We start from the raw sequence: 25,609 nt of genomic DNA on the forward strand, positions 1-25,609 counted from the left end.
CTTGGTTTTAAAAACTGCTGTTTTATTTGTGGGTTGAAATAATAATAATAATAATAATAATAATAATAATATAAAAACTGCAACACTGTTTACTGTAATACCATAAACTTCAAGTAGGCTATATCGTTGCTGTCCAGTGAAAAACATGCATCTCTAAAATGGTGACTTTACAGAAGAAGGCAAAAATGATCTCAACAACTTCCTCCACAATTATTCACGCAGTGTACAGAAGCAGCTACAGGGTTCAAACCACAGGGTAAAAGATGCATGTTTCTTATTGGACAGCAGCAATTTACTGTTACACTGTACACTAATGAGACACTCATTAAATGAAGCAAATTTGATGGATTTACCTGTAACAGCTATGCACGTGAAGATCTGGGGTGCATGGTTGGATGGTACCTGAATAGTGAGTTCTCGTGGTTTATTTGCTGGATGTGAGAGAAATGGTCAGGTGTGAAAACTTCAGCCGCTTTGACAAAGCCTGATTGTTATGGCCAGGTGAGCAGTCATGTCTGAACTGATGAGATGTGTGAGGCGTGAGGCTAAAGCCATTCCGGTTGTGCTGAAGAGACAGAAGGACTGCACATAGAGTGTAGAGAATACAAATTATTTAATATCTACTATTATAATAATGTGTGTGTGTAAATATATAAGATCTATGTTTCGTTTGTTTATGGTGATTCTTCAGGAGCAATTTCATGCTGAACAGGTTCTACAGAATTCAGATCCGGTGTCTGATCTGATGGAGGACGAAGAAGAACGCTGAACTCTTGCTTTATGACGTGGTGCATTCCATCATGCTGGAAGATGAGTAAATTGTGGCCCAGAAGGGCTGCACATGGTCAGCAACAATGCTTAAATAGGCTGTGGTATTCTAGCGATGATTGGTTGGTCTAAAGTGCCAAGCAAACATCCCCTGTTCACATAACGCAGGTTAGGTTCATGGATTTAAGCTGACCCTAAATTCTGACCTTACCATCTGTGCTCCTCAGCAGAACATGAGAGCCATAAGAGCAACTGAGCCATTAAACAATTAGAAATGGCCTCTGAGCCTGTGGGGAATTCCCTCTTTTGTTTATTAGGAGAATTGTGAAGTGAGCACATAAGGAGAATAGGGAACGGTGCCTTTTCACTTCCCTGTGGCCGGTGTTAAATGGCTTCCCTGTTTTACAGATGTAAACTTTGGGAAATGTGCCACTTGCCGTCTACAGAGCTAATCTGAGTGAAGGTTAAAGATCTGCCCCGATTTAAACACACAAGAATGCACACTTGCTCAGTAATTGAATCAGGAGTCTTGTTGGTCGAAATATCCAGACTATTCTTATATCGGATGAAGGTCACACTGGAGAAAAGCTAGTATGGTAGCCCATATTTCTATATAACTGAAAGTCATACAGTGTCAGAAAGCATATTTGGTCTATTAAAGATTAGTGAACAACCGTGAGTGATGATTTTGTGGGCTTCCATTACTTGTTAGCTCCATTAGCCTCGTAGCTTCAGTGCAAAGCTGAAGAAGCAAACAGGACGGTTTTGGGGGGATAGTTTTAAAAGACGATGATCGCTCAATATCTGCATCTCGCCCCAGTCCCAAATCAAAGCCCTCGTATGCTGTGGTGTTTGAGATTCCCTGTAATCTCAAACGGCTTTTTTTGGGATGATCTGAAAGGAAAACCATGATCAATTCAGTTCGGAGCTGAGGTTCAGGTGGACGTTACAGGGGTCATTTTGATCACTGCTGCCTTCACTCACCCTGACACACTGGCCTCAGCACTAGGCTATGGCTTTAGAGGAATAGTTCAGCAGCTATACAGTCAAATTATTTAACAGTTCTTGACCTGGCCCAGGGTCAGTCCGAAACCGAAAATGAACCAAAAACCTTTGCCAGACCCTTTGTCCAGCACTGTATAATTGCATGAACCAAAATACAACTAACTATACCTGAAATGAACGAAATAAAGATCGAATAGAATAAGCCAGCTTACATCATTTTTGTCATCAGCACCTTATGTGGAGGTTCTTCACACCTTAAACGGTTTCGAATTCCCATCTTAGTTATCTTAAATGGAGTCAGTCAAGTCTGACTCCATTTGGTGAAGGGTGAAGAGCCTTGCTCAAGGGCCCAACAGTGGCAGCTTGCCCAGGTATCGAACCCACAACCCTGTCAGCAATACCCCGCTGCTCTAACCGCTGAGCCACTACTGCCACTGTGCGTATAACCGTTAGCCTAAAGTACAGCCCAATTCAGGCCTTTACTGGGCTGTTACTGCTGCTATGCTAATGGACTTTAATCAGTGTGTCTGCTCTAGAATAGCATGTGGTTTGAGAAGAGAGAGTGTGTGTCTGTGTGTGTTGATTTGGGGTGCATTAGTACCATGCTAATTACCTAGCTTCCATTTGGCCTACTTGTTAGCTACATTCGCCTCAAAGCGCCAGTGCAAAACTGAAGAGGGAAACGTTATACAGCAAACCAGCAGATCAGCTTCTCTAATGTGGTGGAAATCATTCAGAATGTATTCTGTAGAGCTTGCTAAAGTTGCTAGCAGCCAGATCTTCTGTCAAACATGGTGGAGGTACTGTTGTCATTAGAACTGGGTTGCACGTGTTTATTAATTGATTGGCAGGAAGCAGATCCTGAGGAAGAAATGCCCCTTCGTTCAGATCTATTGCAGTTACCCAATGCTTTAAACAAGCCTGGACAGTATTATCCCAGCTTAGAGTAACACAATGAAGTTATTTTTAATGAGACGTGTGTGCGCGCACAAGATTACTGTTCTTCCAACAAAGAACTGTGTCAAGGAATACGAGAAATGAGGCGAGGAAGCAAAGGTTGGTTTTTAGGTATTAAAAATTATAGCATAGATAAAGATTGAACTTTTTAATTGACATTTTAATTCAATGACCGGCTTGATCAACATGAATTCTATGCTGGTCTATGCTGGTCACCCGCTGCTCACCAGTGTTCAAAACATCAGAGCAACATTCAAAGCATCAGCCGGTCTATACTGGAGTCCAAGTTATGCTAGTCCGAGCTGTTTTTAAAAAGCACGGAAAATACTGAAGTAGTAGGAAAGCTGGACCAGGCATTAACACTGTAACCAAGCCAGGCTTTTCCTTGAATATTGGTGAGTTGAGTTTTTAGTAGGCATATTACATATTAATCAGGCATACTGAGTTGCTTGGACATCTCAGAGGTCATGTGAGGTCAGTGTTGATGATCCTGCTTGTGAATGAAATGACTGGGTAGGAGGATTGGAGGATAAGGGAAACTAAACCTCTATAGTGAAAAGGTCCCGATAGATAGTTCCACACGCATTCAGTCAGTGATAAGCCTGGGAGACTGTGGATTCGTCTGTATTAGTGGGGAGAGGGCGCCCACTAGTGGCCGTGGAGTCGCCTCACTGCTATGCACATCATCTATCTGAACCTGGACACACAAAAAAAGAATCACAGTGCAAGGAAACAAAGAAGCAGACACTGGGTATACAAATGTATTATTGAAGAACACTGGGTGTGTTCATTTCTTAGAATCTGACAAGAAAATCTGAAAACGGACAGCAAGTCTTTGAACAGCTTATCAACCCCCCCACCCAAAAAATAAAAGTTCATAGAGTGTCTGTTAAAGAGAACGCCTAGTCATAGTAGCCAATAATCCACATAATAAACTGCACTGGTACAGATTTCAGTTCTCAATACAGAACATTTGTAAACAGGAGTTCATAAAAGGGTTGTCAGTTATATCTAACACAACATACGTTTTACCTTTTGCTAAGGAAAACTCCAAGTCTACAAAACAATGCTGGGAAAAGAGCGGCCTAAAGGTCCGACATGTGCAAGAATGGGTCACAGCAGGTGGGCGCTGGTAAGAATCAGTGTGCGTTAGCAGTCTGCTAGTGCTGTGGGATGTTTTCAATAGGGTGTGTACAGAGCCTGTACTTCATCTATATGAGCTTTAGAGCTAGTACTGTACTCTCCTGCATGCACAAACTTGCAAAAAGTATCAGATGGATGGAAATCTAAACTAAACTGAGCTGTCTTCCCCATTTTTTTGGTTTGTTTTCTTAGTTTTACACTGGAGCTGTGAGGCTAGGTAGTTAACAAGTAATGGACACTCTACCAACCCAATCAGCACGGTGCTAACTCAATAGTGTTGTTCATCTATAAAAAAAAAAAAAAAGTCTGATGGCACGTGGTGCTAGATTTTGGACTGCAGTTAGCATCATGCTAACTTGTGGGATCATTACTTGTCAGCTGCATTAGCCTCCTAGCTTTACTGCAAAGCTACAGAAGCAAACTAGAAACCCCCAACATGTCTTGGCTGGTGAATTATTTCGGGGTATTTCGATTTTCTGCTGCATTATGGCTTTAAATAAATGGGTGCAGAACGGCGCAGATAAAAAAAAGGGACAGGCATGCACATGGGTGGAGAATTGGCACTCATTTAGCCTCCTGCTAGTTCAGATTTACTGAACAGAAAAAAAACCCCAAACAAACCCGTATTACTGTGCATGGCAGGCAGGACCCGCTGTGCTGCGCTGTGTTGTATCTATCTTTGCACACTCTACACACCTGAGGGTCACATGTCATCTTCACCTGAACAGCAAAGACAGCGAAACACTACACCGTTAGCAAGATGTTTATCTTTGGACAGAAGAACAGGGTCAAAAGTACACTTGGGTTAAAAGTGCATCACTCATAGGCTGGGTGGACGCAGGGTTTGCCACAATAGGACACGTGTCAGACTTCTGAGCTCATAATGATCAGCTCGCAGGTCGGTTCTGAGGGTGCGTCTGAGCTCAGATGAGCATGCGGAGCTCCTCGTCCGTTAGCTGGTTGACCTCCATGATCTTCTGCAGCTGCTCGGAGTAACGGCTCTGATCCTGCAGGAAGTGAGGGATGCGCACATGCTCCATCACAGCCAAACCCTTTAGCCGCTCTACGTCCTCATAGGACACCTGCGTAACACAAACACACACACACACAGATACACACACACAGTTTTGTTTAAGGAGCAGGGGATATGTTCCATATTTAATAGTTTTGCTAATCCGGGTCAGCTTTACTAATATTCCCTATAAGTAATATACTGTCGTTCTCAGAACAAAACCCTGTATCTCTATTTTTCAAGGGGTGTAGCAAAAATATGACAGTAACTGTTTAAAAAGTTACAGCCACTCGTTACATGGTCTTTACATTTCTACGGGCTCAAATGTTATTGGCCAATGTATTGACTGCAAGTAAGGGAGGCCATCATTAGGCTGAACCATAGAGGACAATTAAAACTGATTTGATAGGGCTGGGTGCATCATTGTCAGAGTCTACAGTCAAGAGACGCCTTCAAGAACTTGCAAACCACTGGTAACATGCACAAACAGAATTAGGCTTTAGCTAGGAAACATCTAATAATATAAACCCTCCTCAGTTTGGGAACAAGGTTCTTGGACATGATGAATGATTAAGATTAACTTGGTTTCATTAAAATGATGGGAAGTAATGAGCATGGAGAAGGAAAGGAAGAGCTCTGTCAAACATGGTGGAGGTACTGTTATGACCTGGGCATGTATGGTTGTCAATAGAACTGGGTCACTGGTGGAGTACTGAGCTATACTTTCTGCTCATACTGAGTAAAATGCTTCACAGTGCTGATGACACAATGGGGAAGCAACCCATGAGCTTCTTAAGGCAAAGAAACTTATAGTAATGATTGACTGAATCAGGCACCAGAAAGACCCGCAAACAAGCAGTAAGTGAAGGCGGCTGTAGTAAAAAAGGCATCTCAAAGGAGAAGACTCAGCATTTGCTAAAGTGCATATGTTCCAGACCTCCAGGATTTGGATCCAAGTATTAAAAATAATAATCCCCATATTTATAATTGTTAGTTTCTCTGATTACTTTTAAACAGATGAAGATGGCGGGACTGTGGCTGGAATTCCTAGATTGTTAATGCAATATGTGTTGTTTAAGTCCACTGAATTAACATAAGGAAGCAACTGTCCAAAAATCATCAAAGATCTGTCCCTCTCAACAGTAAATGAAGGGGTGGTGGCAGTTTTCCTCTTCTCAACCTTTCTAATAGCACTGGAATCATTGTGCTCTCTTAAAAACGTCCCTCTAATGTTAGTCTGTCTGTGTTTGCTGAGTCACAGCTGCTGGTTCTCAGTATGTCCTTCCAATAACGCCATCTGTGCAATTAGCCTTCAGCACAGTCACGCTCACTCCATTTCACATGCAAATGAGCACTCCTGTTTTCTCTCCAGTGGAAAATCACTCAGCTGGCTGGGTTAGAAACGTACCAGGAGCCTGTCTGCATTGCAAACATTAACACTAACATTGAGTGAACAGTTTATGAACCAGTGTACACGACACTGATCATGAACATGGTTGATCTCTGAGCCCAGATGCAGTCGGTCAGACAAGACCTGTTTTTTGGTATCTGACGTGTGCTTCTTTAGTTTTATACAGGAGATGCTAGGCTAACGTGCCAATAAACACTGGACTTAGACTGTCACCAATCTCATGTCCACTTACATTTACTTACCGCGATAGCTTTACCTTACTATTATGCAATATTTCGAATTATACATGTACGTATCTTTGAATGTATATGTGTCAACGCTGTGCATTCGGATTACAGGCCAAACTGACCTTGCCCAGTGCAGTGAGGAGCTGAAAGTTGATCTTCTCTCTGTGTCGGAGGATCTTCAGGATTCCGTCCAAGTAAACCTGGTCTTTACTGAAGCAGCCTGGAGTGCAGCAAAACATGCAATACTGATACAAACCATTCCAGTGCAGATTCTATCAGTGTTCTCATAATCACAGAGTACAGTTTGGAGGAGTATGGTGGCACTGCCTCTATTTAATTGAAGAGTAGAATGTAAAGTTTGGCTGGAGCATGAAGTCACTCTGCTGCACACGCTCAGCCAACGCGTTTGCTTAGGCTCTTTATTTTTGTACTGGAGCTAGTCAAATTTAAATGCTTTATTATAAAAATACTAATATTCGGTTGTGTGGTGCTGTGTCTAAACACTCAAAACCATTGGTTTTCACCATCAATGCACCACAAAGTGACAAAGTACTTCAAAAGACTGAACCCAGAACAAAACCTTAAAAAGACTAAAGATACCTTAGCACTCAAAATGAAAACGTAAGGAGTTATGTATATAAAGAAGTAATGGATATGAAGATTTCTTAATTAGAACTCTATTCTGAATATATATTTTAATAGCATTGAAAGCAATGAAAACAGTGTGCTGTGAATCTACATAAATTACATAATCAAACTGTGTCAAGCAGTTACACACATACAGTCTAAGTGACGATACGTCCAAATGTTTGTGGACACCCCTCCTAATGAATGCATTCACAACCTGTCTGTTCCCTTTAGAAATAGAACAGAACAATAGAACAGAACTTTTTAACTGTGTCCTCTGGAATGATGAATGGTGCTCCATTCAATACTTTTGGGATGAGCTGGGGAGTTGGGGGTGAGGTGGGGTGGGGTGGTGATCATCCAACATTCTGACCTCACTAACACTCTTCTTGCTGAATGCAATCAAAACCTCACAGCAATGCTTCAAAATCTAGTAGAAAGTCTTCCCTGTTTTTTTTAATACCCTTGATTTCAGAAGAAACCATGAATATTCTCCATATAGTGTATTTTAATAACAAAATAGATTAAAAATGTTAAATGCTGAGAACATAGATGCTACATTTACTTAGAGGGCCAGCCTGGAACCTTTATAGGGCCGCTTCCAGCTTGTACCATTGGTCAGACAGTGAATCTAAAGAAAGTATGTGAAAATGAAGGTAATTGATTCAACAATATTGTAGGTAAATTGGAGAAAAGGCTAATGTGTTTGGATGTCCTAGTGAACCTTGCTGGGTAATCTAAATCATACCACCAATCAACTCTAATGACTTGACTGAATACTGTTGCATGGTGTTGTATGTACAACCAGTTGTCACATGTAAAGCATGTAAATTCAGATATTCATATTTAGTCTTCCCAGAATATATTTAAAGCAGCACTATGTAAAAATTGGCAGTTTCTGCTCCTGGGCTCCCCCTAGTGTTGGGGAGTGTAATTCACTTGTGCAGCACTACTGTAAATACAAATTGCTTCACTCTGAAAACCCAACCTTTGTGGACAACTGTAACATGCATTTGTTGGAAATGTGAGAGATACAGAACCTGCATCTAAAGTAAAAGATCATATGGAGTGACACAGGAGAGCAGTGTGTGTGGGTGTTTATGTGGGTGTCTTACCAGGCTGTGAGGTGTCCGTCTGGCCCCGCTTGGCCCGCACGCAGTAGTCCCAGCGTGTGTTTGGGTCGTGGACGAAGCGCCCCAGGTCGTGGAATAGCTGGGAGAAGCTCATGCGGCTGGCCTGGTAGACGGTGTAGTAGAGCAGCGCAGCCCGCCACAGTGTGGGGTCTCTGCGGAACAGCACACTGTGGATACTGGCCAGGCCCTCCTCCGTGGGGTTTAGAGGCCGAAGGCCCAACTTTTTCCTCCCCGCCCCGTTGTTCCACGGCTGCTGGCTGTTATTAATGCCCCGGAAGTAGTGTGTTCCTGCGTGAAGGGAGGGCAGATAAATACTTTTTAAACTGACCATCACTGTCAGTGTAAGAAACCGTCCACATAAGCAGGTTTATTAGAGATTGCTGAACAACACTGACACGCTGTCTGAGGTAAGCATGTGATATGATGACTGTGATGGTGTGCAGTTGGCGTCATGCCATGTGCTGGGGTATAGGCTTCCATTACCATGACACACACACACACACTCACCAATCTCGTGTCTTAGCATGCCCTCAAGCCACTGCTCTCTGGCTGTGGAGATATTGATGGTCAGTGTTGGTCTGCCATTGACTACAGTCATGGAGGCTCTGGACAGGAGGTCATCAGTCAGGTGCACCACTATCTGCGCACATACACAGGTTACTCATACAATGTAGTCTACTGTAGTCTTACTGTATTACATAATAATGTTATTAGAGCTTCGTTCTAAATATTAATGTTATTAGAGCTTCATTCTGGATATTAATGTTATTAGAGCTTCATTCTGGATATTAATGTTATTAAAGCTTCATTCTGGATATTAATGTTATTAGAGCTTCAGTCTGGATATTAATGTTATTAAAGCTTCATTCTGGATATTAATGTTATTAGAACTTCATTCTGGATATTAATGTTATTAGAGCTTCATTCTGGATATTAATGTTATTAGAGCTACATTTTGGATATTAATGTTATTAAAGCTTCATTCTGGATATTAATGTTATTACAGCTTCATTCTGGATATTAATGTTATTAGAGCTACATTTTGGATATTAATGTTATTAAAGCTTCATTCTGGATATTAATGTTATTAGAGCTTCATTCTGGATATTAATGTTATTAGAGCTTCGTTCTGGATATTAATGTTATTAGAGCTTCATTCTGGATATTAATGTTATTAAAACGTCATTCTAGATATTAATGTTGTTAGAGCTTCATTTTGATTTTAATGTTATTTGAATTTTATTTTAAATATTAATTGTATTAAAATTTTCATGATGTTCTACAGTTTTTTCCCCAGATATTTTAGAATCATCCACAGCTCTGGGCCGTAAAATAAAACCCATGCCATGTTCAATATTACATCTTATAATACACCCCCATGTACTGCCTTAAACTGAGTCAGCAGAATTTGTGTTCTTCCGTTGAAGGTTGTCAAACCGTCTGCTTTGTTTTCCATTTGGAATTTAGGATCCCACATTGCCGCAGCATTTTACACAAGTTAAAGAACCTTTTTTTTCTGATGAACTAGAAAGACATTTGCTCTTCACTGAAGCAAGGCAGCAATGCACTGAAGTGGCTGGACAGTGAATCATCGTTGCTAGTCATTTGCAAGTTACATCGTGCAAGCTTCAGTTTTCCCCTCAGTGCTGTGCATGACAGTAATTCATTTGTGTTACCTCACATAACCTGTAGCGATGCACCCTGGAAATGTTCAGCAAGCACATCTAAGAGGCTTTTGTTAAAAAATGCCAAAAAACAACGTTATTATAACCATCATTTTGCCTCTTATTTTTATAACAATACATGTTATTAAATATTTGCATATGTTATATATAGACAGTTTTTGGACAGTAAGGGTTTACTCCTTGCACACCTCAGATCAAAATCAAATGTGTGTGCTCTCTTTCTGATGGTAGATGCTGTACTTTGCCTGTGATGAGAGCTTTATGTATGTCCAGTGATGACATTTTAGGAATGTTGGAGACCTCTTTGTCTATCGTGTGGTCTGCTCTTTTGCTAGGACAGCCTAATCTGCCCAGGTTGGCAGCTGTTGCACTTGCATATTATTGTGTGGACAGTGGAGTGACTGATTTCTGATTGTTCTGAATGTCTGAGGTTTAAATGAGACAGGCTCCTCCAGAGGCATTTGAAGTAGTAATAAAATGTGGGGGTGTCATAACTTTATCCCAAGAATTAGAATTACATTAACAATTAACATTACCAATGCTGTTTAAAAGGCATATATATTGTAAAGCTGTTATTTTGGAGATACAGGTGATTATATATCATATATTTATTATTATTAAATGACCATTAAATCTGAGTTTAAGTGGTTTAAGACAGTACACTCTCTCTCTTACCTCCCCCATGCAGCCCTCTTTCTCCATGTACTTCTTGACGTGGGACCAGATTCGGCTCTTGGTCAGCAGGTTTCCTCCAGTGGCCTGTTCGAACTTCTCATAATTACCGTACTTCTGCAACGCGAGCTCCATGATCCGCACGGCCTGGAGAACAACATCCACCCAACACAGAGATGTAAACACGGCAGATCTGGTACAAATGAGGGGAAAAGGTATGTCAGGAGTGATTTGAGGAGTCTTAAGAGAAAAAAAAAACGTCTTCTTGTAGCTTTCATAGCACAGATTCCAAACACAGTGTGCTGGCGGACAACCCAAAGAACAAAACTACAGCTTTACCTTTACCTGTCTAAGACATGCAATCCCGTTGGCTCTCTCTGCCTATGATGAGAGATTATTGTACATCACAGGACATACAGTAAAGTAAACGAACTACCTTTGTAGGTCGAATGCAGAAATGAGAGCATACGTGGCACCAAGGACTAGAGGCAGGCACAGAGAAGGGCCTGTAAATTTAGCCACAGCATCATGCTGCAGTGCCCCTCGGTCACTTCATCTTCAGAGATGTGATGTACACCGCATGTGAACGGCCCTGGGGCAGTCTGTGTCCAGATTATCGATACAGTGCTTTACCATCATTAAAGCAATCATCCTCTGCTACAGCACACACACACACACATCTCCAAACACAGCAAAGACACTCACACACTCTGTTTCACGGGAGGATAAAAGGGAGGCTTTAAGTGCCGACAGCTGAAGGGAAGGCTCCAGCGAGTGGGCATACAGCTGCATTGGCGCCGTAGCCATGGAAACCAAAGTCATTAAGCAACAATAACTCACAAAAACAGACAAAATAACTCAACTGACCAGCGTCTTTCAAAAGGTTGTGCTGAACTCTTTGAGAGTACATCACTGTACTGATATGTAATGCCATCAGAGTGTCACGAGCACATGTGATAGCAATAGGCAATCAGGCGGTTTACAACACACAGTTATTTCACATACTGGAAGTAGTTTTTTCATGCACACACCGCGCTGCAGACGTTGTGCAAGAATAGAAAACTGTAGCTAGCTGTAAATCTTGGGTGTTCAATTATTAAAAGTTTAGTACACTGAAGTGATATACCGTGAACCTCCAGCCAAAATCCTGCATAACCAAAACAGGGCTGTAAAACGGGCCAATTCCGGCTTATTATTATGTATCGCTCCAAAACCGACCAACTCTCAGCCCACTAGCAAAATCCTTTTACTACCTAGAGCTGCGACACGGTAAAACATGATGGCCATGTCTGAAGAACATGGTGGTTTGGTTACTTTTGGTCAGTTTTCTGAGGCAAAAAATATGAGGCATCACTGCCAGACTGCTACGTGAACCAGCCCGTGGATTTCCCATCTCTTCTTTCCAACGTCTGCTCCCTTGAAAACAAACCAGACCACCTGAGACTGGAGCTAACCATACATTAGAAGGGAGACAAATAACATGGCTTTCAATGGCCATGTAAAACTGGACCATATCTGAGCGTTTTTCAACGCAAGACACATACTATTCATACATCAATAACGATGTGCAACACTCAATAACCGCAGGAGACGGGAGGATGCTTTCGGTAACAAGAACATATCCGGGCATTCGGACTGTACTTTTGAACAAAGCAGTACTTGGGCTGCAGTTGAGGAAGTTTCACAAGTCCAGACAAGAACGCAGACTGAGAATCGGCCTCTGTGAGACACTTCCATCACAGCACACAACTCACTCACTTACAATTCATCTGTCATTTTTAAGGCAATTTTATTGTAATATACTCACATAGATTTTGTCCCAGAACCAGAACCAGGGTAAATGGCTGATCAAGCCATTTTAATACTTGAATATAAAATATTTTTTTATTTTCAATCTGCAGCTGTTTCATGCAAACTGATTGCCTTATATCATCCCTCTCCAATCAAAAACATGTAAAATAAGAGTTTATTCCCAGTAATTGAGAGCATTTCTATTGGTCTATCCACCCAGAACTATTTACACAGGGTTCAAAGCAGCTACAGGATTCAAACCATAGAGAAAACTAAAAATGGACAAAAAAAGGAGATGGTTTTCACTGAACAGCAGCGATATATGGTCATTCTGTGGGGCCAAGCAAACCATACGGTACTCAAAGTCTTCATTATATACATGATGAAATTCAAATGCTATTCTGTGTACTCTTGACCGTAGAAAAATCTATGAACCTATAGAAATCCCAGCCATGCCTAAATTAAATAAATAAAAATACCATGAAAACTGCCAAAATCTCACTGTGCAACACACTGTAAATCACACCGTCCAGCCCTACCTGGTTTTAGAACTGGCATAAGTCATAAGTCACAAACAATGTTTAAAAAGGTCCATATTGATTTTGACTTTGACCAAATGTAGTCTATCGCGATTGCTCAGTTTGTGCAAGTCTCTCCTTACGTCTCATGACAGCCCCTCAAGCCTGACAGAGCAGCAGCTTAATAGGCTTCAGTGGCCGGACCGGACCCCTGATGCTGTGTCGAATGAAATCACCGGTCACAGTAGTGCACCTGGAGGATAAATCACCGTCCGACCAAATCAGAATAACTCTTGAAATCTGAGATGATAAGTCCTGCTGGCCTTTTGACACACATCCTCCAGCATTTCTGCACACTGTACATATTAGCATGAAGATGGCACAGTGGCCCCTGGCACACTGTATACTGAGCTGTTAGCTCAGGAGGCAGCAGTTGTTCTGTGCATTTGGGTTAATGAGGGGAAAAGCACTTCGTCTTTGGCCGGGTGCTGAAAAGTTAATGCCCACAGCACTGCTGCTGTAGTGTAAAACTAGCCCACGAGTCGAGACAGAGGGTGATAAAACATGATAGCCCGAACTATGACACCCGCTACTCAGATTATACCCCCTTCCTTCCTGTGGATTTCATAAGTGTGGTAATCCTGCTTGTCTGGAGAATGGAGTGGCACTGAAGCTACAGCGGCTAATGTAACACTAATAACACTGAAGCTACAGCGGCTAATGTAACACTAATAACACTGAAGCTACAGCGGCTAATGTAACACTAATAACACTGAAGCTACAGCGGCTAATGTAACACTAATAACACTGAAGCTACAGCGGCTAATGTAACACTAATAACACTGAAGCTACAGCGGCTAATGTGGAGCTAATAACACTGAAGCTACAGCGGCTAATGTAACACTAATAACACTGAAGCTACAGCGGCTAATGTAACACTAATAACACTGAAGCTACAGCGGCTAATGTAACACTAATAACACTGAAGCTACAGCGGCTAATGTAACACTAATAACACTGAAGCTACAGCGGCTAATGTAGAGCTAATAACACTGAAGCTACAGCGGCTAATGTAACACTAATAACACTGAAGCTACAGCGGCTAATGTAGAGCTAATAACACTGAAGCTACAGCGGCTAATGTAGAGCTAATAACACTGAAGCTACAGCGGCTAATGTAGAGCTAATAACACTGAAGCTACAGCGGCTAATGTAACACTAATAACACTGAAGCTACAGCGACTAATGTAACACTAATAACACTGAAGCTACAGCGGCTAATGTAACACTAATAACACTGAAGCTACAGCGGCTAATGTGGAGCTAATAACACTGAAGCTACAGCGGCTAATGTAGAGCTAATAACACTGAAGCTACAGCGGCTAATGTAACACTAATAACACTGAAGCTACAGCGGCTAATGTGGAGCTAATAACACTGAAGCTACAGCGGCTAATGTAGAGCTAATAACACTGAAGCTACAGCGGCTAATGTAACACTAATAACACTGAAGCTACAGCGGCTAATGTAACACTAATAACACTGAAGCTACAGCGGCTAATGTAACACTAATAACACTGAAGCTACAGCGGCTAATGTAGAGCTAATAACACTGAAGCTACAGCGGCTAATGTAACACTAATAACACTGAAGCTACAGCGGCTAATGTAACACTAATAACACTGAAGCTACAGCAGCTAATGTAACACTAATAACACTGAAGCTACAGCAGCTAATGTAACACTAATAACACTGAAGCTACAGCGGCTAATGTAGAGCTAATAACACTGAAGCTACAGCGGCTAATGTAACACTAATAACACTGAAGCTACAGCGGCTAATGTAACACTAATAACACTGAAGCTACAGCGGCTAATGTAACACTAATAACACTGAAGCTACAGCGGCTAATGTAGAGCTAATAACACTGAAGCTACAGCGGCTAATGTAACACTAATAACACTGAAGCTACAGCGGCTAATGTAACACTAATAACACTGAAGCTACAGCGGCTAATGTAACACTAATAACACTGAAGCTACAGCGGCTAATGTAGAGCTAATAACACTGAAGCTACAGCGGCTAATGTAACACTAATAACACTGAAGCTACAGCAGCTAATGTAACACTAATAACACTGAAGCTACAGCAGCTAATGTAACACTAATAACACTGAAGCTACAGCGGCTAATGTAACACTAATAACACTGAAGCTACAGCGGCTAATGTAGAGCTAATAACACTGAAGCTACAGCAGCTAATGTAACACTAATAACACTGAAGCTACAGCGGCTAATGTAGAGCTAATAACACTGAAGCTACAGCGGCTAATGTAACACTAATAACACTGAAGCTACAGCGGCTAATGTAGAGCTAATAACACTGAAGCTACAGCGGCTAATGTAACACTAATAACACTGAAGCTACAGCAGCTAATGTAACACTAATAACACTGAAGCTACAGCGGCTAATGTAACACTAATAACACTGAAGCTACAGCGGCTAATGTAACACTAATAACACTGAAGCTACAGTGGCTAATGTAACACTAATAACACTGAAGCTACAGCAGCTAATGTAACACTAATAACACTGAAGCTACAGTGGCTAATGTAACACTAATAACACTGAAGCTACAGCAGCTAATGTAACACTAATAACACTGAAGCTACAGCGGCTAATGTAGAGCTAATAACACTGAAGCTACAGCGACTAATGTAGAGCTAATAACACTGAAGCTACAGCAGCTAATGTAGAGCTAATAACACTGAAGCTACAGCGGCTAATGTAACACTAATAACACTGAAGCTACAGCAGCTAATGTAACACTAATAACACTGAAGCTACAGCAGCTAATGTAACACTAATAACACTGAAGCTACAGCGGCTAATGTAACACTAATAACACTGAAGCTACAGCGGCTAATGTAGAGCTAATAACACTGAAGCTACAGCAGCTAATGTAACACTAATAACACTGAAGCTACAGCGGCTAATGTAGAGCTAATAACACTGAAGCTACAGCGGCTAATGTAACACTAATAACACTGAAGCTACAGCGGCTAATGTAGAGCTAATAACACTGAAGCTACAGCGGCTAATGTAACACTAATAACACTGAAGCTACAGCAGCTAATGTAACACTAATAACACTGAAGCTACAGCGGCTAATGTAACACTAATAACACTGAAGCTACAGCGGCTAATGTAACACTAATAACACTGAAGCTACAGTGGCTAATGTAACACTAATAACACTGAAGCTACAGCAGCTAATGTAACACTAATAACACTGAAGCTACAGCAGCTAATGTAACACTAATAACACTGAAGCTACAGCGGCTAATGTAGAGCTAATAACACTGAAGCTACAGCGACTAATGTAGAGCTAATAACACTGAAGCTACAGCAGCTAATGTAGAGCTAATAACACTGAAGCTACAGCGGCTAATGTAACACTAATAACACTGAAGCTACAGCAGCTAATGTAACACTAATAACACTGAAGCTACAGCGGCTAATGTAACACTAATAACACTGAAGCTACAGCAGCTAATGTAACACTAATAACACTGAAGCTACAGCGGCTAATGTGGAGCTAATAACACTGAAGCTACAGCGGCTAATGTGGAGCTAATAACACTGAAGCTACAGCGGCTAATGTAACACTAATAACACTGAAGCTACAGCGGCTAATGTAACACTAATAACACTGAAGCTACAGTGGCTAATGTAACACTAATAACACTGAAGCTACAGCGGCTAATGTAACACTAATAACACTGAAGCTACAGCGGCTAATGTAACACTAATAACACTGAAGCTACAGCGGCTAATGTAACACTAATAACACTGAAGCTACAGCGGCTAATGTAACACTAATAACACTGAAGCTACAGCGGCTAATGTAGAGCTAATAACACTGAAGCTACAGCGGCTAATGTAGAGCTAATAACACTGAAGCTACAGCGGCTAATGTAGAGCTAATAACACTGAAGCTACAGCGGCTAATGTAACACTAATAACACTGAAGCTACAGCGGCTAATGTAGAGCTAATAACACTGAAGCTACAGCGGCTAATGTAGAGCTAATAACACTGAAGCTACAGCAGCTAATGTAGAGCTAATAACACTGAAGCTACAGCGGCTAATGTGGAGCTAATAACACTGAAGCTACAGCGGCTAATGTAGAGCTAATAACACTGAAGCTACAGCGGCTAATGTAGAGCTAATAACACTGAAGCTACAGCGGCTAATGTAACACTAATAACACTGAAGCTACAGCGGCTAATGTAACACTAATAACACTGAAGCTACAGCAGCTAATGTGGAGCTAATAACACTGAAGCTACAGCGGCTAATGTGGAGCTAATAACACTGAAGCTACAGCGGCTAATGTGGAGCTAATAACACTGAAGCTACAGCAGCTAATGTTCCAGCTCTACTGGATTCCGGCCCAGGCCGTATTTATCCAGCTCCTGTACAGACACTGGCTTAATCCAACCTGAAGGAGCATCGGTATCTCGTTCAGCCTCCTGCTCGGAGACTCAAGGCCTTTTTCTGGATTAAGAAGGGTGGGGGTTATATATAGCACTAAAAACAAAAGGTCCTCCACCTTTTTTGACTTTCAAACTAATCTCCAGATAGAGTGAGGTAGAGGCGGAGAAAGAGTGAGGTAAGCAGCGAGAATGAGGTAGAGGCAGTGAGTGAAGTAAACAGAGAGAGGAAGACGGAGGTAGAGTGAGGTAAGAGTGAAGGGTGGGGGGGGGGTTTATATAGCACTAAAAACAAAAGGTCCTCCACCTTTTTTGACTTTCAAACGAATCTCCAGATAGAGTGAGGTAGAGGCGGAGAAAGAGTGAGGTAAGCAGCGAGAATGAGGTAGAGGCAGTGAGTGAAGTAAACAGAGAGAGGAAGACGGAGGTAGAGTGAGGTAAGAGTGAAGGGTGGGGGGGTTTTATATAGCACTAAAAACAAAAGGTCCTCCACCTTTTTTGACTTTCAAACGAATCTCCAGATAGAGTGAGGTAGAGGCGGAGAAAGAGTGAGGTAAGCAGCGAGAATGAGGTAGAGGCAGTGAGTGAAGTAAACAGAGAGAGGAAGACGGAGGTAGAGTGAGGTAAGAGTGAAGGGTGGGGGGGTTTTATATAGCACTAAAAACAAAAGGTCCTCCACCTTTTTTGACTTTCAAACTAATCTCCAGGTAGAGTGAGGTAGAGGCGGAGAAAGAGTGAGGTAAGCAGCGAGAATGAGGTAGAGGCAGTGAGTGAAGTAAACAGAGAGAGGAAGACGGAGGTAGAGTGAGGTAAGAGTGAAGGGTGGGGGGGTTTTATATAGCACTAAAAACAAAAGGTCCTCCACCTTTTTTGACTTTCAAACGAATCTCCAGATAGAGTGAGGTAGAGGCGGAGAAAGAGTGAGGTAAGCAGCGAGAATGAGGTAGAGGCAGTGAGTGAGTGAAGCAAACAGAGAGCGTGAAGTAGAGGCCTCCGTAGGCAGCGGAGGCAGTGAGAGAGTGAAGTAAACAGAGAGAGGAAGACGGAGGTAGAGTGAGGTAGGAGTGAAGGAAGCAGAGAGTGTGGGATAGAGACAGTGAGGGAGTGAAGTAAGCAGAGAGAGTGAGGTAGAGGCTGTGAGGTAAGCAGAGAATGTGAGGTAGAGGCACATAGTGAGTGAATAAAGTAAACAGAGAGAGTGAAGTAGAGGCAGTGAGTGAGTGAAGTAAACAGAGAGAGTGAAGTAGAGGCAGTGTGTGAGTGAAGTAAACAGAGAGAGCGAAGTAGAGGCAGAGAGTGAGTGAAGTAAACAGAAAGAATGAGTGAAGTAGAGGCAGTGAGTGAGTGAAGTAAACAGAGAGAGATGGTGGTAGAGGCAGTGAGTGAGTGAAGTAAACAGAGAGAGATGGTGGTAGAGGCAGTAAGTGAGTGAATTAAGGTAGGAGAGAGGTAGAGGCAGTGAGTGAATGAAATGAGGTAGGAGAGAAGTAGAGTCAGTGAGTGAGTGAATTAAGGTAGGAGAGAGGGGGAGTCAGTGAGTGAGTGAATTAAGGTAGGAGAGAGGTAGAAGCAGTGAGTGAATGAAATCAGGTAGGAGAGAAGTAGAGAAAGTGAGTGAGTGAAGTGAGGTAGGAGAGAGGTAGAGGCAGTGAGTGAGTGAAGTGAGGTAGGAGAGAAGTAGAGGCAATGAGTGAGTGAAGTGAGGTAGGAGAGAGGTAGAGGCAGTGAGTGAGTGAAGTGAGGTAGGAGAGAGGTAGAGGCAGTGAGTGAGTGAAGTGAGGTAGGAGAGAGGTAGAGGCAGTGAATGAGTGAAGTGAGGTAGGAGAGAAGTAGAGGCAGTGAGTGAGTGAAGTGAGGTAGGAGAGAGGTAGAGGCAGTGAGTGAATGAAATCAGGTAGGAGAGAAGTAGAGGCAGTGAGTGAGTGAAGTGAGGTAGGAGAGAGGTAGAGGCAGTGAGTGAGTGAAGTGAGGTAGGAGAGAGGTAGAGGCAGTGAGTGAGTGAAGTGAGGTAGGAGATAGGTAGAGGCAGTGAGTGAGTGAAGTGAGGTAGGAGAGAAGTAGAGGCAGTGAGTGAGTGAAGTGAGGTAGGAGAGAGGTAGAGGCAGTGAGTGAATGAAATGAGGTAGGAGAGAGGTAGAGAAAGTGAGTGAGTGAAGTGAGGTAGGAGAGAGGTAGAGGCAGTGAGTGAGTGAAGTGAGGTAGGAGAGAGGTAGAGAAAGTGAGTGAGTGAAGTGAGGTAGGAGAGAGGTAGAGGCAGTGAGTGAGTGAAGTGAGGTAGGAGAGAGGTAGAGGCAGTGAGTGAGTGAAGTGAGGTAGGAGAGAGGTAGAGGCAGTGAGTGAATGAAGTGAGGTAGGAGAGAGGTAGAGGCAGTGAGTGAGTGAAGTGAGGTAGGAGAGAGGTAGAGGCAGTGAGTGAGTGAAGTGAGGTAGGAGAGAGGTAGAGGCAGTGAGTGAATGAAATGAGGTAGGAGAGAGGTAGAGGCAGTGAGTGAGTGAAGTGAGGTAGGAGAGAGGTAGGCTTCAGCTTTTTCAGTTTTACACTGACGACTGATGGTCATGGCTTGAAGGTTCTTGGCACCGGAGGTCTGTGTGATTCCCCCTGTAACTGACTCGTACCTGCGTGAGGAAGCGGTCGGAGGCGCTGTTGTGTTTTTCCAGCACCTGCGGAGCCGCCGGGTTGCTGTACTCGAACTGAGGGTTGTAGGTGAAGTCTGACTTGAAGAAGCGGGTCTTCTCGCTCTCCACGTTGAAGGGTTTGATGGCGGTGAGGATGCACAGCTTCTTCATTGTGTTCTCGCCATCTCTCGCGGTCCCGCCCTTGGCCAGCAGAGGGAGTCTGACGCGAGAGGAGCTCGCCTGAGAGCTTCTTTGTGGCCTGGGGATCGGACGGGGGGTCAATCCGATGGGACTTCCGAGGACTGTGATGTTGTTCCCAAACCGTGTGCTGCTGGAGAAGAGCTGTGATTGGCTGCTGTCCCTGTAACCCTCTCTGGGCCTGAGTAACACTACGGCCCTCCCAACCGCCTTTCTCGAGGCTGCGGAAACGTGGAGCTGTGCCCTTTTGGGCCGTCTGAAAGGAGAGTGTTTGGGTTGGCTCAGTGGTTCCTCCTCCTCCTCGTTGTGCAGAATCACATTATAGCTGCTGGTTCCAAACAGGTCCTTTAGCACACCTGGAGACCAGCGCTCCAGGTACAGCTGGCTGGGGCTCAGCGGCTTCTCCATGGGACTCAACACGCGCTTCTTAGCCATCTCTGTCTCAGGCCAGTGGAGGCGTTCTGCAGAGAAATGCCACAGTCAGAATATAATTATTATTATTTTTATTATTATTATTCATATTTAGGCAATATGTTATGTATTAATTGCAATCAAACTAGTTTTATTAGCAGTAATAAACTGCAAAATTGTGGCTAATAGTAGTTTAGTATAGTCAGGTGCAAAAGTTTGGGCATCCCTGGTCGAATTGGAAATAGTTTGTTGATGTAAATAAATGTGAATACATACCTGTACATGTAAATAAATGAAATTAAGTAAATAATAAATAGAATTTGCATCCTGAAAGTGCAGAAAAATGCCATATTTAAATTCGTTAAATTATTTACACTAATTTCAGCAGGGATCACTCATCCCATACGTACTGGATTGAGCACCATCCATCATTCCAGAGAACACGGTTCCACTGATCCACAGCTCAATGCTAGGGGGGTGGTCATGGGGGGGCGTGTAGTGTAACTTTAGCGTGAATGGGCGGAGCAAAAAAACTGTGGCCATATGTCACACTGCTGAAGCTGGCAGCATCGACGTTTTCCATCAAAACACAATGGAAAATTGGATAGGGCTCCTTTAAAGGGATGGCGTAGGCTAACGTGTTACTTAAGACAAGGAACACAGGGAACAAAAGGGGAACGGCTCAGGTCACGGGCATCGTCTCACGTCGCCGGCTTGTTTGTTTCAGAGCTGCATCCTCATTTCCCTGGAAACGCAATCTCCCTGTCCATCTAGCCCCTCTTCAACAAAAGGCAAGAAACAGACCTGGGTGGTAGGAAAGTGAGTGGCGCTTACTGTACAGGCTCATTCACTCTCCACTGAGCTGCCGGGACACACCACCCTAATCCTATTACTGCACGAGTGAGCAAGAGAGACTAAACACACCCACTGAGCTCGGAGAGACCAACAGAGACTCGCTTACAGCACCGTTAATATGAGGCTCTGCTGGTTTTTCACGTATTCGCTTACTGTGAGCTTGTGTTAGTTGGTCTGGGTTGTTGGTAACGGCACCACAGGAAGGGGTTTAAGTAAGGCGCTGCACAAATTAAACATAATAGTAATAAATAATGTTGAATAATCAGAATAAGAACACTTGACCAAGCCAAAATTGGGAAAAAGCGAGTAGGGGCAAGGCTAAAAGCTAACTTGCTACAATCTCCTCACATGCTGAGCATATTGTTTCTCTGTTAAAGCAGCATTATGCAAGGCATTTCTTTTGCTTCAGGTTGGGACATGTAATTTGCACTTTGAGACACCTCTAAAGGACACGCTTTCCACGTGCATTTCTGGACAAGCTGAGAGTTAAAAAAAAAAAACATCACAGAAAGAGAAAGAAGCATGTGGGCTGAGGAAGTACAGTGAATTTATAGGATTATGACACTATTATGACACAAATTACGCCGAGTTAGAAATGGAAAAATGTGATATTTTTTACAATATACAATATTTATGGCACTCTTTTGTCATGTAGACAAAATCACTTCACCATAAAGTTACATAGAGCAGTAATCGACATGCCGAGCCCAGAGTCCCAAAGATATAGACACTATCCTCCCTGTTACAGGCCAGAGGGGCATCACAATGATTTTAAAGCTGCTATTCGAAAGTAAAAATGTTACATAATGATGCTTTAATCAGTGTGTTTAATTCTGAGGCAAAGTAACAGGGTTGTAGGTATGTGACTTTTGCCCTAACCAAAGTCACATACTTCCTCGCTGTACACTTTGGTCCCTTCAGATGGTTCTTCTCCATCACTTTCAGCAAAAAGGGTTCTGAAGAGTACAGAAAAAAACATGCCACGTGACCTGCGCCTCGGTGACAGGCTGGAACGAGGGCTTTGTGAGCAGTTAACGTTTCATTAAAATGAGTCTGATGAATCTGGACAGCTAGAGCTTCTGCAGAAACCCCCCCCCCCACCCCCCCCCGGCACCGCAACGGCGAAGCGCGTCTAATAAAGGCACTGAGCTGGAAGCAGGAGGGTACAGCTTTAGAGTCAGGGAGCCAAGCGCGCTGACAGACAGCTCCTTTTTGTATAGTGGGTTATTTCAGTCATACTAATTTAGCCGAATACGTACCATACAAAGTGGATACGCTATGCTGTATTATATAAACGGATATCTTGTGCTGAGGTGGAGATGCTTTAATATGCTGAGGGGCGCATCTGTGTCCTTGAGTCGAATCGGGCTCAGGTGGCCTAAGACTTTTGCACACACTTACTAATCACTGCATTACAGACACTAGTTGACTCACGTACCGGGAAAACAATCCCCACACCATTACATCACCTCCCCTCCACCAACCTGGACCGTTGACACAAGGCATGTCGGGCCCATGGATTCAAGCTGGTGGTAGATGCCAAATTTTCAGCAGAAAATCATCCAGATTCATCAGATCAAGCTACGTTTTCTGTTCAGCCTCAGCTTTCTGTTCTTGTAGCTACTATTCTGCAGTCTGGCCATTCTCTGTTGACCTTTCTCATCAACCGGGCTGAAGATCAGCAGCTACAGCCCACCTGGCACCAACAGCCGTGCTGCTGCCCCGTTCTGATGGCTGATGTGAACAAGTTGCTGGACTGTGTGCATTGCGCTGCTGTCCCACAACAGGCTGATTGGATCACTGCATGAATGAGTAGGTGGCTAGAGTAGCTGGCTGCACTGCTGTAGAAGTAGCACTTAGCACTTTCCACTGACTGCTGTGTTCAATGTTAATGGCCTGTGTATGGCAGTGCTCCCCAGTCCTGCATCCTACTGAACTGCCGTAGCCCTGAGTTTATAAAATGAGAAAAATGTGTAAAACACTTGTAGAATTGCGAAACTGTCATCAAGACTAGAACAGGAGAACAGCCTAAATAAAGCTAGCTAGTAAAAGCAGGTAAACACGGACTCACCGGTCACTTTTATTGCCTCCAGCATCGCCTCACAACCCCTGCAAAGAGCCTCGGGGTGGGAGGGGGGGGGGGGGGGGCGAGGAGCGAGCGCAAGCCACGTCCAGTCACACAAATAAACAATATCAACAGCAGTTCAGCAGACTTTTACACGACTTACTGTCTAACCACGGCTATGCTGTCAGTTCTTAAGCTCAGGAGCTGCTCTCGGCGCCGCCGCTCGGAAGCCTCCTCTGCGCTCTGCTCGCTTCGGAGCGCAGAAGCGGTTTGTTGCCATGGTGTCCTGAAACGTCACCGAAAACAAATACGTCGTTTCCGTAGGGAAGTCATCCAATCCGCGCACTGGCTCTCTGAATAGGGAGCCTAGTTAGGGTTAGTGCTAGTGCGCAGACTCCTGAAGTCGGTTCCGTCTTTGCTTCATGAACAGGTTAACGTGAAGCGAGAGAGAGAGAGAGAGAGAGAGAGAGAGAGAGAGAGAGAGAGAGAGAGAGAGAGAGAGAGTGTGTGTTCAGTGTGATGCTCGCTCGCCCGATAAAAAATAAACTTTCCGCTTTTCTTTGGGAAGATGCCTAGAGTAGTAAATACAACTTCAAACACTGAGAAATATCAAACTAAGTCAATTAATATTAGTCAGCTCAGCGTTGGTGTGTAAAAAAAATAAAAAATACAAAATGAATTGTAAAACCATACGGAAAAAGTATAAGTCGCGATACACGTCACGTGTCGTATTATCTAGTTTCCCCACTTGTAAACACGACTGTGTGGTTTTTTTTTTTTTTTTAATGTTGATTTATGTGTCTTTTGTAAGTTAGAAGATGAACCTCTGAAGCAAACAAAGTTTTTGGACAGACATTAGAAACTGGATTAACCTTAAACTTAACTTTCTTTTTTTTTTGATGCCTTATTTATTTATACCTCTTTTCTTCCGTTTCATGGAGGAATTTAAATACTATTCTTCATGGTGAATATTTATTTATTCACAATTATCGTTTATTGTATTTGAAAAGCAGTATTAGTAAGCATCGCAATGCTAGCTAGCAATGCTTCAACATGTGGCAGAAATGCCTTATTTTGGGTTCGCCACCAGATGGCAGAAATCTGCATCTTAGCGTTTTGGTTTATTTTCTACTCACTTATAAAAGGATGATAGTTGTAAAATATCATTATTTTTTAGCACAGTAACAGAATTATTAATTCTTTAGTGAATTAAAATTGTAGAAAATTAATATGGTAATTCAGTAATTTTGTACACTCTTCTAATATAGCTGCAACCGTCATGTCATTGGTTTAAATTAAAAATACTATGCATTTAGACCAGTACATTGTTGGGCAGTAGTTGTGATTTGTACTTTTGACATCCTTACGAGTTTTCTACCTTTGTATATTGCTCTGTACTTTATGTTGTTAAAAAAAAAAAAAATAATAAATGAAAAAGACTTTTCCTCTTGTATTTTTGACACACCAATCACGTGATATCGGCTAAAGGCACTTCGGCTGGTTAGCTAAGTCCCTTCTAAAAGCCCTGCAACCTCATCGCGTAAAGGACGGACACCAATCTTTGGCCGCTCCCAGGCTTTCTAAAGTAATAAGCAAACTACTGAAGTGCTGCTGTTTCATATTGTGTATAAAATACGGCAATAAACACCAGACGATGACTGATGGGTGAAATGTTCTGTCCGCTTCCTGTGTAGTGATGAACCGTTAACCCCTGCTCCCTACACAGGGTGTAGGGTGTTCCCTTCGAACCGAACCCCTTCACTCCCTAGGGTTTGAAATCTCATCTTAAAATGTCTCAATTCCCTGTGTAGTCCACTAAGACACATTGCAATTAAAATAATACTAATAATAATAATAATAATAATAAAAATAAAATAAATATATAAATAAAAGTATAAAAGTCATATATGTAAATGAACCTTATTGGAAGTAAGGCTGGCTACCTGTAATGTTTCCTTTTCTGTAACTTCTGCAGCATTGAAGGTGGAACGGAGCTCTTCTGCGTTTTAGGGATGCGCT

General features: G+C 42.7%; 1 protein-coding gene across 3 annotated transcripts; it reads right to left on the bottom strand.

The window, feature by feature from the left end:
- Nucleotides 1-3,480: 3,480 nt before the first annotated feature.
- matcap2 (microtubule associated tyrosine carboxypeptidase 2) lies at nucleotides 3,481-23,841 on the bottom strand. Of its 3 annotated transcripts, none has more exons than XM_072674685.1 (7): nucleotides 23,754-23,841; nucleotides 20,062-20,720; nucleotides 10,644-10,787; nucleotides 8,791-8,923; nucleotides 8,266-8,571; nucleotides 6,646-6,743; nucleotides 3,481-4,955 (listed from the first exon to the last, which is right to left on the bottom strand). In XM_072674685.1, the coding sequence occupies exons 2-7, from the start codon at nucleotides 20,692-20,694 to the stop codon at nucleotides 4,797-4,799; spliced, it is 1,473 nt and encodes a 490-aa protein (XP_072530786.1). In that variant the 5' UTR covers nucleotides 20,695-20,720; nucleotides 23,754-23,841; the 3' UTR covers nucleotides 3,481-4,796. The 3 variants fall into 3 exon arrangements, with proteins under 3 accessions (XP_072530786.1, XP_072530784.1, XP_072530785.1); XM_072674683.1 differs by having other exon boundaries at nucleotides 23,597-23,841; XM_072674684.1 differs by lacking the exon at nucleotides 23,754-23,841 and adding an exon at nucleotides 23,010-23,299.
- Between the last annotated feature and the right edge of the window lie 1,768 nt (nucleotides 23,842-25,609).

This window comes from Salminus brasiliensis, chromosome 3 (genome assembly GCF_030463535.1).
Source record: "Salminus brasiliensis chromosome 3, fSalBra1.hap2, whole genome shotgun sequence".
NCBI classification, from domain to species: domain Eukaryota; kingdom Metazoa; phylum Chordata; class Actinopteri; order Characiformes; family Bryconidae; genus Salminus; species Salminus brasiliensis.

Coding starts and splice junctions, on each gene's coding strand:
- matcap2 (XM_072674683.1), bottom strand. CDS start 23,621: ATGCTGGAGGCAATAAAAGTGACCG. Junction 8,572..8,790: donor CATGCTAAGACACGAGATTG/GTGAGTGTGTGT, acceptor CCCTTCACGCAG/GAACACACTACTTCCGGGGC. Junction 4,956..6,645: donor TCCTCACTGCACTGGGCAAG/GTCAGTTTGGCC, acceptor TGTGTTACGCAG/GTGTCCTATGAGGACGTAGA.